At 47.6% G+C, this 15750-nt stretch overlaps 1 protein-coding gene across 3 annotated transcripts in view; it reads right to left on the bottom strand.

The window, feature by feature from the left end:
- Positions 1-15750, bottom strand: part of nfasca (neurofascin homolog (chicken) a) — an 84099-nt gene that overhangs the window by 46004 nt on the left and 22345 nt on the right. For all 3 annotated transcript variants that reach the window (XM_066703218.1, XM_066703217.1, XM_066703219.1), the window contains exons 2-3: positions 5480-5536; positions 1642-1816 (exon numbers count right to left, since the gene is read on the bottom strand). In XM_066703218.1, the coding sequence (XP_066559315.1) occupies positions 1642-1735 (94 nt within the window). In that variant the 5' untranslated portion in view covers positions 1736-1816; positions 5480-5536. The remainder of the gene's footprint in view (positions 1-1641; positions 1817-5479; positions 5537-15750) is intronic.

Genomic DNA, 15750 nt, shown 5'->3' with positions numbered 1-15750 from the left:
CCCCAGGCGTCCGAGAGGAGCCTCGCTAGAAACAGCAGCCTCGTTTCCACAGCAGCAGCACCATCTGATTATGACAGGAGAAGGGCTCCCTTCCTGCCCCTAATTAATCACTGTGTGGAATTAAGGTCAGTCCGGGGGAGGGGCACAGAGAGGACAAAGTTCAGAGGGGAACAAAAGGCAAGATGTCCACAGTACAGATCTCAAGGTAGCACCGAAGAAAGAGGCGACGCACACGCATCTCTCTGGGTTGTCACCCTCCTGAGGGTTGACGGACGGTGAGCATCCCCAGCTCCCTTGTTCTCTGTCCCTTCATGACAACAGGAAGGGTTAGAAACAAGGATCTCAGAGCGTGGAAGGTCATGTCTTCTCTATCGCAGAACAGGCTCTCATATTCATTTACTTTTTGGGTCGTGCAATATTCTCACCGGCAAGTGAAGAGATCCGATACCCAGTTAAGATGCCACCTGGGTCACGGCCAGAAGTAATTTTAAATGCGTTCCCGTCAGTGACAAAACGAAAGGTCCACTTTCAATAGAGGAGACTTAAAGAGGTGAACAGAGAGTATATTCCTATGACACGGAGCACCATGCAGGCTGACATATGAATGAATACATCGGGTCACGGCAAGCAGCAGCGTTTTGTTCCTGTTGTTGTTATAGATCAGATTTCAAGAACATTTTTCACATATGGTGGTGGTCTTCAATTATGCATCACCTTCAATTATTCAGGCATTTATTTTCTTTACTCTTTTGATCACAACTATAACAATTCCAGTCTGTGCCCAGGATGACTGAAACTATTCTCACAAAATATTTACCATATTTTACTGCACTGTTTGCCTGTTAAAGTAATAAGACAGAACATGGGTGCTCTTGCAAACTGTAATAAGAAGAAAACATCTGGAAAAGCTCGATGTACGGGGTCAGGTTTTTGAGGTACATTAACCGAGCACTGAGCTTTCTGGCAGCGTTTCAATTGCAGATGTTTCCTTCAGTTGGCCAATCGCAGGTTGCGCAAGTGTTTATGGATGCCTAAGGGATGCTTGATTGAATTTACACCAGATATTGGCACAAACAGAAAAGGGGTTACACTGCAGAATAAAAAAAATGAAGAAAACAAAGCTACAGATTCTGTAAACATAGGTTTAAGAATAATGAACTGAATCACAGAAGCATAAGTTCAAATGATCAACATGGCTGAGGGGAGGCAGCTGGTGACACAATCGGTGGGACGACTGTCAGAGGATCGTGGAAACATGGCTCCGAGATCAGTAGCGAAGTCCAGCATTCTCGTTATGGGATCCCCATGATCGTAGAGTAATTGCCAAAGAGTGTGGGTTTAACTCCTTAATTCCCAGGTCATTCAGTTCAAGTAAAGGAAAAATATACATGTAATATAAAATACATACGGCAGAGTAAAGTTAATTATACGTCTAATCAGTTTTTGTGTAGAAGGAGTAGGAGTAGAAGTAAGGATGCAACACCAAATCAACAGGAGAAAATGTTGCAATAGAAGTTACTAAGGTTGTTAATTAGAATTTAAAAAAGGGGAAAACACATATTGCAAAACTCTTCCCTCAAACGATTACGGTTTTAAACACACATTAGTGACGTGAAAGTAATCCAGCAGAGAGTGACTTACGGTCCAGCGGAACGTCGATCGCTCCCACCAACCGCAACAAGAGCAGCAGCAGGGCCACGCCCACCGGAGAGAGCTCCCGCCCCCTCGTCGGCATCCTGCCTGCTTTTGGAGCCCACGCAATCCCGCCTCACTGCTGATTGGCTGGACCTCTCTTGGCTGGCCACACACCTCAGAACTGGGGGAAAATAATGGCTTCTGTTTACAAGCTGCGTACAACTGAATCGACTCACCTGTAAATAGTTTTGTAACAGTATAGTAGAGCATTGTATTTCCTCAGCAGGTTACCAATCGCATTTTAGGCCCCGAACAAGAGCCTGAACCCCAACCCATCCAACATCAACAGAACTAAACCCAAAACAAATCTACACCCCATGTCAGTAGAAAAACAACCCTAATTGGGACAAAAGCCTACGCTGACTGGGGACTCGAGCCTAACCCCACGCCATATCGAAATGTAACCCTGACACCTAACATTATTGATCACTAACATTATGTCTAGCAGAAACTAGATTAACTACATTCTGAACTATATTAAGATTTTCAGTCCCCCTTCCCCACTCCTCCCAAAAGTGTCCAATTTTAACATCTTTGGAAGAGCTATATCTTTAACGGTCTATATGTGAATGTTTAATAGAGAGAGAGAGAGAGAGAGAATATTAGCCCCTAAAAATAACCATTGCTTTGCTGCTGTGAGTTGAGCAGGTGCAGATCTAGGGTGCGTGCAGATTGTGTCCAAGCACGGTGGTTTGACCGGGCTCACACGGGCAGCTGTCTGCTGAAACGCCACAGAAGAACTGCGAAGCCGTCACGTGTCCCACAGAAGTCTGTTCAAAGCCTCGACTCTCGCGCTCCGCTCCCTGCACCCGGGGACTGTTCTGGCACTAGCAGCACCAGAGGAAGAGAGGTGGGGGGTTGTTGGGAAGGGGGGGGGGTGTTGGGAGCTCACAGACTGGCCTACATTCACAGCTGAGCCCGCAGCTCCCCAGAGTTCCCAGTTTCCCCACACCCGGATGCATGACTGCGGCACATGGAGTGGCCAGAGAGGCATGGTATAAGCTATAAATGCATTCGTTTTACTCCTGCACTATACTGTTTCAATGACCTTCCCCGGCATGATATCCACTCAGCGTTCAAACTGCCAGACTCAGCTGCTTCTGGTGGCGTTTCTTCTCTCGCAAAAGGAAAACGAGAGTTTTAAAGCAGAGAACCGACACTATCAGGGTTAAAACCGCGAGGAGAGCAATGTATTCTGCAGCCGACCACAGCACAGATTCATCATGACATCCCTGTGTCCTTGCAAGGGTTGACACACAGAGAGAGGGAGGGAAGGAGGGAGGTTGTGCACGCGTGTTTAGATTTGCATCAGTGCTCCTTGCTCTCTCTCTCCGGTCCTGCACGGTCACTCACTTTAGCTCAGTCGGCAGCCTGCCCCTCCCTCTGCAGCCCTCAGCCCACTGCTTGCATCAATAATGCAGCGCAGGAGGGCAAAGAGCTGACAGCCGCAATAATTCCCTGCAGCGGCTCTGGCTTGCACTGCGCCCGGCCGGCTGGGTCAGAGAGGAAGAGGAAGAGGCCGGGCTTCTCTCTGGCACCATGATGGTGGAGCGCTGTAGTCATTTACACAAACAACCACATTAAAGAATCTTATCTGGACGGGCTGGCCTCCTACCCCACAGGACCATTTATACAGCAAATAGATAACTAAATGAAGTTAATCTCACACAGCGCTGTACAGATCAGAGTTCCTCACCAGAGAGACAAAGCATGGAGCTCACAGCCAAAAATAAACAGATCCCCCCTCCCCCTCTCGGCCTTTTCTTAAAAATAAAGAGACCCATGATAAAGACTGAACTGTGTTGCAGCTGCACTTCCAAAAGACAAAACTGAAAGCCCTTTCACAAGCCTATTTAAACACTAACCAGACCACAGCAACCACAGAAGAGAGGGTTTGTGGTTTAACCTCACAGCTCTCCACTACACATCTGTGGCCAAAACAACAAACCAAAACAAAATTCCATGTGGTTTCTGTTTGTTTGATATGAAGAAAGAAAGAAGAAAACAAAATATTCTCTAGCTTTCATTTATGGCAGGAAGTGACTTGACTGATGTGAAAGGGTTAACATACTCCTCTCCTACTGCCGAGCCCCCCCACAGTGATGCTGCTCTGTGGGTCAGCTCGGGTCACTCAGTAGTCACCGAGCCGCCCGAGGCCAGGCAGAGAGTGGTGGTAATGGGGACGGAGGCAGGGGACTCTGTGAGTGGGCTGGGAGGTGTCGGTATTGTGAGGCTCTTGCGTCTCTTTTGTGCAGTGAAGTTCAGAGATTCACCTCCTGACCTGGGCTGCATGGGGCGCCGAGGGACTCACTGCTGCAGAGAGAGCAATGCCCAGCTCCACACAGACAGGAGCGCATGCATGCACACAGGCACACACTGGCACAGAAATGCTTAAAAACACACAGACACTCATATAGACAAACACACAGAAATATATACAAACAGGCACATCCCAGTCTCTCTGCCACACAGTTCAAAGCTGTCCCAGCACGACATTGCCAGGAGCAGTATGTCAGGCCCAGCTGTCCCCACACAGCATGCCAGGGACCGGCGCAGCTCAGAGAGGAACCACTGGACCCCCTCACGAGGTCACAGACTACAATTTATTTATTTATTTAATTAGCGGTTTCTGTCGCCCAGAAACCAGCTGAGAATCGGCCTCTACAGACCAGCAGGTCGTATAAAATATGTAAATAAATAATGCTGATTGACACATAGCCTTGGACCAAACAATGATGGAAAACAATATATTATATATTTTAAATTAAGGTTAAAATGTTTGCTTACATAAAGGTGGAGCCGCAGTGGGCATCAGAGACCATTCTCTCTCTCCAAAACGTTTTATGGACTGCCATACCAGTGCCCAAGAGTTCAACCCCCAGAGGTACTGGCGCCGGGGTGGAAGGGGTTAATGGCATGGCGTTTAAAAACCCTTTCCTGCAGAGTCACCCTCAGACTGCCCCAAACTACCCCAGCGCCTCACCACTGGCCGCCCCAGCTCCCCGGCTGACACCGCCAGAGCCCGGCAGCTGCAGCACAGTGCCACGCCCCCTCGACTTTCTATAAATACTCCAGCGCCCATCACAGCCCATTAGGCTCAGCTGGACCAGGCCCCCCGCAACCCTGCAGAGCCCCCTGTCCTCGGGCAGAGACACTCATGGTACCCAGTCCTCTCTCTGTGTGGGGGAGGTGGGGTGTAGCTATTTTAAACAACCACAGCCCCTCTCCCCCCCCGGTCTGATTTGTATCTCTGTGGTCAATTACGTAGATAACCTGACCCGTCCTGACAGAGCAAGCAAACGCCGTTTAGCTTAGGATGCTAAATTCAGCATGTGCATGTTTTTCTAACAATAAGTTTAACTGTTTTGGATGAGGAAATATGTGATTTAACCCTTAATTGGCTTTAGCAGCCCAGTCTGCATTGCTCATGTCTCTGGAAAACTAATTAGAAGAGATTATGCAATTTTTATTTCTCCTTAAGAGAAGGCTCTGGAAGTATTCATTTGTTCGTTAGACCCTTTTATTTATAATTTGACTACCATGCCATGGTGGCTACAGAGCCCAAAACAAGCTGGACTTCGCCCAGTTATACCAGACACAGTCCTGAGAGAGATTTCGAAGGATGTCACAATTCTGTATCCGTCCTCTAACTGGAGAAATATCCCAGTTCTATAACTTGATCAGGAACATATTCAGAAGACACTCCACACAAGACACCATGAGGGATTCTGGGAAAGGGGAAGCAGATGATTTAGATGACAGTAAATGAAGAAGAGTAACTTACACAGAATCGCACAGGTGTCCTTTATGACGTCTCAATAATAGCGGCTCCTCGTGAGACCTGCAGAAGAAAACAAACAATATTAGAAAACAAAAGATCAGTGCATCTTCTCTGCATCTGTTTTTGAACAAACTGGTTTGTTTATTTGTGTGTAGTCCACACTTGGGTCTATTATTCAGCTTCTCTCTCCAGAACACCAACAAGGGGACCAGTGATGAAGACCCACAGCACCTGGGTGTTACTGGTAATGGATTTGCCACGTACTGAGGCGTCATCGTTTGTTTACTCTGGCTGAAGTTGCCATCACTGGCACCCAATCCACCGTGAGCTCACTGGCCATTGACATGCACCCCCCCCCCCCCACCTCCACACCTCCATCATCACTCTCCCCACCTATAATCGCACAGTCTCTCTTTGTTAAAGAGTCATTTCTCACACAGAGGCCCTGCCAGGCAAAGCACAGAGCTCTGCTTCCAAAGTGCCTCCTCTCCAATTCAACATTCATTTCACAAAAAACAAAACAAAGAACGAACTCGAATAAACCCCCTCTGGAGGGCGAGGAGGAAATCTGAGACAGTCCTGGTCTTGTTGACTCAGGAAGCAGCACAAAACCAACGCAGTTTCTGGGGAGCCGATCAGAAACTCCCTTTTTCTGGCAAGACCCTTGGGTGACGTAGGCAACTTACAGTTTTCACAGGGAGGCAAAGATTTTAACCAGAGCAGAAAACATCACGCCAATGAATACCCTTCTGCAATACCTAGATGCCCGTTTACAAGAAATAAATAACAATACTTCATGGTTGGCCGCTAAAAGCATCACTAGCATTGTACCACAACAACGTTCCCGAAGCAGATGCCCGCGCCCGTCACCATCGCATGATCTCGCCACCGTGTGACACCGCAGATCTGGGTGAACTGTGCCAGAGCCCGGCTGGCTCATACCGGATGCGGGGGAGGAAGGACGGGAGACCTTACAGGTGCATGAAGCCTCTTCATACCGACAGACGGGGCACGGAGCCGTCAACGCTCACCGCGGGAGCCAGTAGTGCCCATGCCAACGCCAGCTGTCAACATGGCCCTCCGCTTTTGAACAGGTTAACCTCCGTTGATCCCACCTGACTGCACACATGGACCGCACTGCTGTCTGAGCGCCCTCGGCAGGTGTACCTGTCGCGCAGACAAATGCACCAGGATCCCCACAATGCACTGCGGCAGAATCGTCGGAATGGGCTGCTTTAATTTCTTTTCGGTTTGTTTCTTTTTTTAATCTAAAGCATGGGTATCAGAGTGCTGTCTATGTCAATATATGGGTTCATATCGGGTATACACCTTATGAAAGAGTGCTTGTTACACTTACCCTAAACAAAATACCAAAGTGAATGGCCTAGGCCGAACTTACGCACACACGGAAGAGTGACACAATGTTCAGATTTGTACATGGGATTAAGAGAGACTTTGCCAGTCTGTTAGGCTCACAAAATCACTTTAAAAAAGACTACTGACAAGACTTTAAACTGCAGATTACAAACAGCGTTGTTTTGGTACCAGGCTGCTGCACCAGCACCTAAAATGTCCATAACGAGACGGCTGAATATCCCAAATCAAACAAGTCAACGGTTAACGGACACTTTAACCAACATACGAGTAGTTTTCATTTGAAAGGCAACCATGCATAGGCTAAAAAAAAAAATTACATGTTTACTATTAAATGAATTTGTTTGGGTATGAGGCATGCCTCAGGAAATGCCAGCCCCAGTCTGAAATTAATTACATTAATTACGTATAATGAACATTGCCCTATAAGGCCCACCGGACTGTTTCCTATGCAAATTATGATTTCCACCGAAGAACACAGCATAGTGCTGAGCATTTATTCAGCCAATTACTGGGCGTGCACTGCCTGAGCTCATACTGCTCCAGCGACTGCCCAGGCACATGGAAGTAGATAAAGACAAATAACAGAAAAAAAACTAAAAAAAGAAAAAAAGGAAAAATCAAGATAAATAAGATTATATTTATATTTTATATAGATGTATGCATGACCGATCGTGTCATTTAATTCCAATTGTTCAAAATAACAAGATGTCCCCCTGAATGGTTTAGAGGCAAACGAGAGACTAGGCAATACTTCGACGCAACAAAGCATGAACGTCGATTTAGGCCGACCCAAGTGTTTGGGGGGGTGTTATTCCTCAGGCTCATGTTTCAGACTTAACCCCCGCAGTGGCGGTTTCCCCAGAGGTTAACTCAACTCTTGACCCTGGTTTATTTCTCTCTCTGAAGCTCCTCTGAGATTCGTTCTCCAAGAGCCGGCTCCCTTCGTCCATCTCTGCTGCTGGGTCCCACCGGTGCACCGGGCGGAAAGAACTCCCCAGCTCCTTTCCTTCCACTCGCTTAATGGGCTTTTAGGACTGACCTCTGCATGTTGTTCTTCTCTTTCTAACAACTTCTAATGAGCTCATATGCTATATGCAGTGCAGGGGTGACGGAGGGGACAAACCGACCAGACCGAATTCTTCTCCAGGCACCTGGGTTCAAGCCTGCGCAGGTGAGATTGTGAATCTGAGCAATGCGACGTGATGGAGCCCGAATCCTTGGAAAGGAGATTCAGCCGTCCTGACAACCTCCGAGATGCCAGCCATGTTTAAGAAAGACCGGAGACTGAGCTGAGCTGGCACCAGCGTCTGGACTGCAGGGTTCGTGACAACTCCTGACCCAAATCAATCTTTCACATCCGTCTGTCACCGTCTCGCATCCAAGTGAAAAACTGCTGCCATTAAACAACAAAACAAAATGGAGAAATTTTCGGCTAAAGGGTGCACTTTAGTCTTTGTACTGTCAGAATCATGCTTTTAATCGATGCACTTGGCTTCTGTTGCAGACAGGAGTTGCAGCCAGAAGATCTCTTTCTTAGTCGGTGGATTAATAACATCAAAACCACCTTCTCTTAAAACCTACTAAAACAATTGAAATCAGTCTCAGAAATACCCCCAGATTCACCCGGTTAACAAACCACATCCGTGCCTTCACGCTGGGAGGAGATTAAAATAAGATGATCTGTGATAATTTACGCTGCACTGAAATCACAAGCAGTGAAGTCACAAGAATTAACTGAATTATCAACCCAAATGTGACCATTTTAAACCAGTGGATGACACTTCAGTTCCATTTCAGGGAAACCAAAATAATGAGTCCCTGTGACTCTAACCTCTACTGCCAGCTTCGGTTACGTAAGGCACTCTGTTGCCGAGAGTTTGACGTTGTGAACAGGTTTGTGCTGGAAATGGAGGAATGCCTGTGTTTTGGGAGAGGGCGTAGGTGTAGTTCTGGAAAGAGTGGTACAGAGGATAATACAGATTACAGAGTGGATTTCAGGGGGGTTCTGGAAAGGTGAGGGGGGCCTTGCAGGCACGTGACCGAGCAACTCGGTCCCAGCAGGAAGAAGAGCTCAGTGTTGCAGAATGACCTACTTTTAATAGCAGAGGAATCGAATTGTGAGGAGGAGAAAAAAAACTAAAAAAATCACAAACACATCCACACTCTCGGGCGATGAAGGAGCAGCTAAGAGGAGGTACTGAGGATAAGTGGGGGAGGAGGGGGAGCGACAGAGGAGAATGGGGACTCCGGAAGGAAGTAAGAATTGATGCTTCTTGGGCTTTCATGATGGATGAGGGTCCCTGTACAGGGACCTGCTGAGGAGCCCTGCGGCAGCAACTCTGTTGATCAGCGATGAATCAATTCGGCACGGCCCCCTCCCAGCGGTTCTGACCCACTCTGTGAGGTCAGGCTGCGACACAGAGGCACAGAGCCTGTCCGATAAAAGGCACACTTGGTCTCTGCCATCTTCCGAAATGCAGCAGTAGAGCGTGCGTCTGGCAATCGAACCACGGCTTCACCGTTAAATATTCAGACTGGCTCACGGGGACAAGACTGGCGTCCCCACTAGCATGTAAGTCATCATGCAACCCTCCCGGTACATCATGGCACTGCAGTTGCATTTGATACCAATTATAAATGAGCAATTGCTATTGAGCGTTTGCATTTCAACTGCAGTAGATGCACTCATTTACTCATAATATATAATGACTTATAATGTACTTCTTTATGATGCCTTGTTAGCCGATCGTTTGCTGTGATTTATTGTGCGCTGTGGTTATTGCTTAATCCGATATTTGTCCGGCGGAGAGACGGATAATGATTTGAAGAGATCTTAAGAGAAATATAACCATAACTGGCCTGTTATTTCTGTCAACTCCCTCCGCCCCCCTATGGCATCTGGTTAAACTCATTAGAAAAAACACTTAAACACAGACGGTCTACGACGTGCCTCGCAGAGGAACAGGAAGTCAGTAGGCCTACGGATTTGTAACCGAGCTACGATTAGGGCTGCATTTCTCTGCGAATAATTATGGGAAAGGTCCCGGTACGCAGATCAAAGAGGAAGACGGGAAACTCTCAGTCCCGCCTCGTGCTTAGATCTGCAGTTTCCTCGTGTTAAACCTGCAAAATTAAACCTCTATACATCTAAACAAGTACAGTACAGAGGATCAATTGAGTTCCTCAGCCTTCGCAAGTAACACATCTTCTTGTAATTACTGCAGTGAGATCTGAGAATCCATTTGGGTGAATACCAGCACATGTCGATCAATACTCTATTAACACTCAACTGTAGCACCTCTGGAAGGAAGAGCACCCTGTCCTCTCCTACAAGGCTCGGTACCTACTACAGACATCTCTCCTGCAGAGTCTGTTTTTGTTCTTTTGCTTAATTTCCCTCAAAATATGACATCCTGTTCTGAAATATTTAAGCTCTCTCCCGGCTCCCCGCCTCTCCTCCATTTGTAAAGCCCTCAACAGTGAGGTGGAAACACCATGCACCGTCTGTAGTCTCGATGCCCCCTTCACTCCCGCCCATCCACCTGCTCCTCCCCACACTCCCCAACACACAAGCACCATCATTAACCCACCCCACACACAGACAGACACTCACAAACTCACACACTCCCTCGCTTAACCTCCCTGTCCCTCTCTGCGGCTCGGCTCCTCTCGCGGTGCGGGGGGGTGATTGGAGTCAGTGCTGCTCTGCTGTCAACACACATTCCCTCTGAACATTTGACAGGCTCTCACCTCAGGTCACACTGCAGTGACTCAGTTACTCTCGGCTCCCCTCAACCAGCCCTCCATCTAGTCTACCGTCATCGCTGCTGTCTGTTTGTCTGTCTGCAGCCAGACCCTGGGGCATCTGCTCCAGTCGCCTCCTCTTCCCCGTCTGGGAATCGGGGAACAACCGCTTCTGCCCGTCAGAGTCTCCGAGCCTCATGCACCTTAACGAGCGCCTTAACGGACACAAGGGCCCAATTAATGTGACGATCCGGCTCGTACTGCAACCGCCGGTACACTGATGTTTCCTTGACTCCAGGAGATGCCCTTTCAAAGATGAATGGCTGGGTGACGCCGATTTAAAAAAATCTCTTGAACAAACAGCCGGACGTGCTCATGAGATCTGCATTAGAAAAGCTTCTCTAGCTCGGCTAATTAACACTGATAAATACATGTTTCGCCTTTTGATTTCTTTGAACAATTCCTAATAGAGGGGGAATAAACAAACTGAGGTGAAGGAGATGGATGCAAATCTCCATCTGATGTTATCAGTCTATTGGGAAGGAACCTGCAGTCCACATCACAGGCGACTGAAGACAAAACACTGGACATAAAAGTGAAGAACAACGTGAAATATTCCACTACGATTGAGAGTATATTACCTGTTTGGTTCTTTTACTACATAGGTTCTGAAAGTCCTCCCCCCCATGTTTCACTCCCAAGGCGGGTAGCTAATTGAATTGGTTCATTTAAATGACTTGATAATTATTATTACTTCACTCCCCATTACAGCTCTCAGGTCAATGAGACAGAGAGGAATGGGAGGGGGAAGGGATATATAGTCCTATTTCTCAATGAGTGCGACAGCAAAAGGTGTGACAATTTAATCCCGAGAGATGCGGAGAAGTCCTAATAACAAACAAGCAACCCCGCCCCCCAAAACAACAAAAGCCCAAACCACCAACCCCCTCCCCCATCACCCATCTCCCCTTCCTCCCCTTCCCACACACGCTCATTTTCTCGTTCGCACCTCTCCTGAAGACCTCTTCACCCCGAGGTACCCCCTCATCCAATAGACACACATGCTTTGTTGGTTTCCTTAGCAACCGCATCCTACAGGGGAGGGGAGATGGAAGCCCACAGGACCGGGGGGGGTGCGCGAGTGCGTGAGTAAGGGGGGTGGGTTAGGCATGTTGCCCTATTATTCACATGCACACAGGAAGCCAGCAAATGGGCTTTTAACCAGCTACACACAATGACACTCTGCTCATCAGATAAGACATTATTTACATTCATCGGCCAGCGAGGCCCGTCCCCAGGGAGGGATAAACGAAGGCCGAAACCTCCTCCCAGTGGAAAATGGAGATAAAAGGGGATGATCTTCACACATGGCGGTCTGGGGCAGCTGAAAATAGCCTGGTGCCCCTGGTTCGAAATATACAATCGACCAGGCCAAGGTACCAGACAGACTCTGTTTCATGGTTGGTGTTTTGCTACACTGCTGTATGGTTACATCAAAGTCGCTCATTATAACAAAAAATACACGTGTGTCTGAAGAAACACACCAGCGGATGGTACATGTTGTCAATCCGTGTTCGAGCCCTAAGGTGGAAAAGATATATTCAAGAAAGCACTGCGGACACCAGAACCAACAGAACAACGTGTTCATATGGTACGATGAGAAGAAATAAACAGAATAGTAAATGCATGCTGAATCAAACAAAGAGGCGCAGTTTTCTCCGGATCTGCACCGCCTGAGCGGGGGGAGCGTGGCTGGGGCTCGCGATTGCTCCGGGGCATCATTTGTCTGTATCGCTCTATCTGCCCCTGGTTACCGTGGCGATTAAAGGCATGCCAGGGCTCCTGGTAGATATCAGAGCGCCGCCTCCTGGGATGACAGCGGCCCAGACAGGGGAGGGCTGTGATTGGTGCAGCCAACGAGAGGTGAGAATGCACCCCCGCCCCCGAGGCTCAAATACAAGAGCACTAACAAAGAGGGAGTAGGAGGTGGTGGTTGTGTGTGTGTGCGTGTGTGTGTGCGTGTGCATGTGTGCATGTGTGTGTGTGTGTTGTCGGGGGGGGGGGGGTTATGGGATGTATAGTTTGTGACAAATGCATTAATTAAAACCTTACAAAAATCTATCCATAAAACAACAGCAACAACAAGAGACGCCCCTCGGGCTCATTAAGACAGCTGGGTGTCTTTGTGTGGGACACACACTGCGCTGCCACGAATCCCAGCCCCAGTGAGGAGCTACAGGAGAACGGGAAGAAAGGCAGGCAAACATCACAGACAGCTGCGGCCCAAGGCAGCGGAACGGGGCTCCGATCTGCCCCCGAGTGGCAGCCCTGCCCAACATCGGAGAGAATTCAAACGGGGCAACCTGCAAGCACACCACGCCACAGACGTTTAAAAATACATCCAACTATAAATAAATAAAGGTCTGAGCCTAACTACATTTTTGCAATAAGAAAACACAGTACTTTGCCATAAAATTTAATTAAAAATGCCATTCGCTCAAGGGCTGAAAAGTAAAATCAGTTTAACACAAAAATTCAAAAACAACATAGAGAGTTTGCTGTGTATTTAAGCTGAGCTGGTGCAAAACCGAACTTTCTGTGAAGACAACTTTCTATTAGACCAGTGGTTCTCAATCCTGGTCCTGGAGGACTTGCTAACCTCTGTTGTTTGTTCCAACCGAGCTCTCAATTACTTAATTGAAATACATTTCCTAATTTCCTAACTCAGAGCATTTTAATTATTTTAAACAGTAGGGGTTTTAAGTATAGAATTGTATAAAGAACTTATTAAAGAACCAACTCTTTTTTTACACAATTTAAAAAGTCAAATCTAAGCATATCACTACTTCAATTAAGGTTCAATTAAGTAATTGAGGATTACCCAAAGCCAAACATAGCAAACTTCACCCAGAAGAAAAAATAACCCCCAACAAAAACTCAACCCACTGGCAAATCACACACAAAAACACAGCTGTTGGGTCAAAATCCACAGGACAGGAATTGGATATTGCAATAGATCAAATCTCTGAATTGGTCCCAGGCCTTAGCAAAGCAAATAAATGTTAATCTTTGACTTCAGCACTGGAACAAACAACTTATCTTGTGAATGGAGTTGGAATTAGAGAATGCAAGCGCCGCCCCCGGGAGCCGATCCACAATCTCTCTGACATACTGAGCCCACGGGCTCCGTGTCGATATGGTCCTCTGTGCTGACTGCACTCCCGAGCTTGGCTCTTTTCACAAACATTTTTTTATTTTATGCTTTGGCAGCTCAGTGGAAAGTGCCGGCGCTTGCAGGGAATGGGAGGGAGGGCGGGGGGGGAGGGAGAGAGAGAGAGACAGCGCACAGTGGAGGAACATGGCAGGCCGGTTGTCCTGGCTAAAACCATTATGACACATGGCTACCTGGTTTCCAACACAAGGAATGAGCCTGACCTTCCTACCCCAAACACAAACTGTCCTGACCCCCTCCATGAAACCGCCTCCTCGAGCCACTGCTACCTGAAGCCTCATTCTTCACACTTTCAGTCAAAAAGCTGCAGACGGGTGTCGAGAAAGTTACTCACAGGAGGCCTCCAAGTCTCACTACTTTTAGTTTCCAGTACCATTATCCTGGGGAGGATGGTTTGCCCCCCCCAAGCTCAAGAGCCGACCGCCTTGAACGACACAGAAAAAGCAAACCAAAGAAACCCAAGCGCACATGCTCTGCCCCCTGCTCCTGTTCACTACAGCTAACCTTCACCACACCCACCCCCGCTGATGATCCACTAGCACTCCCGCCACCACCCCCCGTCAACTAGTCAGAAATTGACCACCGTGCCTATGTTAATTTCTGGGGAAGCACTGGAACTACATCATGGAAGATATAGAAAGTTATTCTGTCAGACAGATCTGATCTATACATTTGCGTGACACTCACTTCTGTGGCAGATGTCAAGGGACCAAGCGGTGAGTCAGTGCTTTCACAAAGTGCCGCTTCAGCATTTATTTTGCTAAAGACAAGAATATTGTCTCATGATGTTTTGTTCTTTTTTTCTGTTGAGAAAGTGTGTGTGTGGGGGTGGGAGGTGGGGTGTACATTTCTAAAGCCTTTTATTGATTGATGTCTGTTGGTTCCTTAACAGAAGCCCGGAAAGTAAAAAACAAAACAAAAAACCCAACTGATTCCCTGAAGCTTTGTGTAAGTAGACTGATGTCTGTTAGCTGCATTATTGGTCTGACTTGGAGCGCAGCATGGCAATGTAATCTGATGAATTTCCAATACTTTGCCATTTGTTCCCTCTTAGTCCACAGTGTCAACTCTAAGACTATCACAGCCTTCAATCACCACATTCAATCAAGGGACAGACATTATGATCTCTGCAATATATAAGTACATAAGGAAGGCAAACTATTAAACCATAAGCTTCCTTTCTCTGATGTTTAATTAGCAGGAGCCCACACACGCAATTAGCTGTGTAGATCCAATTGAAAAGGATGACCTGAACTACTCAGAAAGACACACTTCACCTAAAATGTAAACTCCCGACAAGGGGGAGCCTACACGAGCGCGGTGTAGACAGCAGGAGGGGAACAAGGTGTCGATTGAAAGCCGGCATGGCGTCACAGCAAACATCATCGCCCCGGCATGCAGGAAAAATTCTCCACATCTGTCACCGACTGCACGGCCTTCAAGGCTGAGCCGTCTCATCACCTTAAGACGCCAAGGGCAGGTTCATCCTCTGCGGTCTAGAGAGAAGTGCTCGGCTCGGCTCTTCTGCGCTCACGGGTTCGTTTCATGCGGAGAACAGTGGCCAACTTAAGCGCAAAGCTGTCCTTTGACCACTTTGCTTAATGCACATTAGGTCAGGTTCCCCCTTAAGTTATCCTTGACTTTAAGGGCGTTGTGCACAATGCCTTAATACATCTAAGTCAAGGAGGCAGTCAGGGGAATAAAGCTGGTTTGTTTAATAAGTTATTCAATACTTAAGGAGTTTCACGCAACAGGCCACCAGTGACTAAAGCTACCCAGGAACTGGTCTAGTTAACTGGTACAAAAATAAACGATACTCCTCTGCTTGAAGTCTAAAAGCTGTCGTATATGCCATATATGCCTGTCGTCGAGCTCTGCCTGGAGCCGGTCTGGGGCTCTGGGTCCTGGGATCGAACATGAA

This window comes from Amia ocellicauda, chromosome 5 (assembly GCF_036373705.1).
Source record: "Amia ocellicauda isolate fAmiCal2 chromosome 5, fAmiCal2.hap1, whole genome shotgun sequence".
Lineage (NCBI taxonomy): Eukaryota > Metazoa > Chordata > Actinopteri > Amiiformes > Amiidae > Amia > Amia ocellicauda.
The sequence above is the reverse complement of the archived record's forward strand: the minus strand, read 5'-3'. Positions and strand labels throughout refer to the sequence as shown.